Here is a 1,388-nt window from a genome sequence, read left to right on the forward strand (position 1 = left end):
ATAAACAAAAAATCGTAGGTTATGTAAGATGTATGTATTTTTTTTAATTTTATTTATTTAATTTATATTCAAATACTTTGAGCGATTATTTACAATTGCAATTGCATTATTTACTTCCTAAGATACAATCAATATTACACAGCGTAAGATTTAATGTCATCAAAAATAATTGAACTAAAAATAAATTAAATAAATTGTATATGTATAAACACAGTTCAATTAAATTACCTAATATCATTAAAGACAAATAGCTATATAATGAATTTTCCTTTAGAACACCTTTAGTTTATTAACTTTTTTGGTTGCTAATTGGCTAAGTACGGTTGCAATGTATGATTACAAAAAATTAAAAAAAAAGTGGCTACACAAATTTAATACTTTTAATTATTCAATTTCAAAATTAGTAAATTTTTACTTTCTCAACTGCACTCAACATAAAAATATGTTTTACTTATTGCAACATTTCACTGGTTCTTACATTTCTAACTATGGATGATTGCCGCTGCTTCTATGTATTGCTGCCCTTTGGAATATTTACCTCGGCACCAAATCAATGTAACTATTTGGACGCATCATTTGATGCGGCGAACCATAGAATGACTGATAGCTGCTGATATTATAAGCGTTTGCCGCTGCTGAAGCCATCGCCGTGGGACTGCCAGCTGCAGCGGCTGATGCCTGACGCATATGACCGGTTACCTTCAGCTTATCATAGGGACTTCCATAGCTGCTGTGATAGTGCTGATGATGATAGATGGCACCAAAATTGCTATTCTCGCTAGCATATGGCTGACCAATTGTCGAGTAAATATTTGCGGCCATCATTTGTGAGTGAGAAGGAGGCACATGATGCGACTGTGACACTGCCGTCGGCATCATTTGACTTTGTGCAGCGGCGCTGAGATTCATATTCAAGTGTGAGTGATGTGTGTGGGCGTGCGTATGGGGCGGCATTAGGCTGGCCGCATTTGTACCACTACTATCGCCATTGTGTGCGGCCAGTGTAACATGGCTGTATGGGCTGGGAATATTACCGCTGGCAGCGGCATTCGCGGTAGATGTGCCTGGCATAACTGTTGCTGTTGCTGTTGCTGCATGTTCAACTTTCGGTGAGATACTGTGACTGTGGCTGTGGCTGTGGTGATGAGGATGAGGATGATGGCTATTGGTTGGAGGTATTAAACCGTTACTGGTCATATGACCAGTAATGCTGCTGCTGCTGACGCCACTGGCAAGGCACTGTTGGTAGTTAAGCAACTCGGGTGATGTATTGGTGGTGTTTGTGGCGGCTGGTGCGCTCAGTGATTCGGTTACTGGTTGAATCACATGTGCTGAGATCAATGCGTTCTGATGATTTTCCAATTCAGCTACTGCTGCGAAGAAGGGGG

General features: G+C 40.0%; 1 protein-coding gene across 1 annotated transcript in view; it reads right to left on the minus strand.

The window, feature by feature from the left end:
• Positions 1-289: 289 nt before the first annotated feature.
• LOC118752990 (ETV5-related protein Ets96B-like) overlaps positions 290-1,388 on the minus strand; it is a 3,777-nt gene continuing 2,678 nt past the window's right edge. Inside the window, exon 2 of the mRNA XM_036487841.1 lies at positions 290-1,373. Coding sequence (XP_036343734.1) covers positions 535-1,373 — 839 coding nt within the window. The 3' untranslated portion in view covers positions 290-534. The remainder of the gene's footprint in view (positions 1,374-1,388) is intronic.

The sequence above is a fragment of the Rhagoletis pomonella genome, unplaced genomic scaffold, assembly GCF_013731165.1.
Source record: "Rhagoletis pomonella isolate Grant_MI unplaced genomic scaffold, Rhpom_1.0 Rhpom_scaffold_00002, whole genome shotgun sequence".
Lineage (NCBI taxonomy): Eukaryota > Metazoa > Arthropoda > Insecta > Diptera > Tephritidae > Rhagoletis > Rhagoletis pomonella.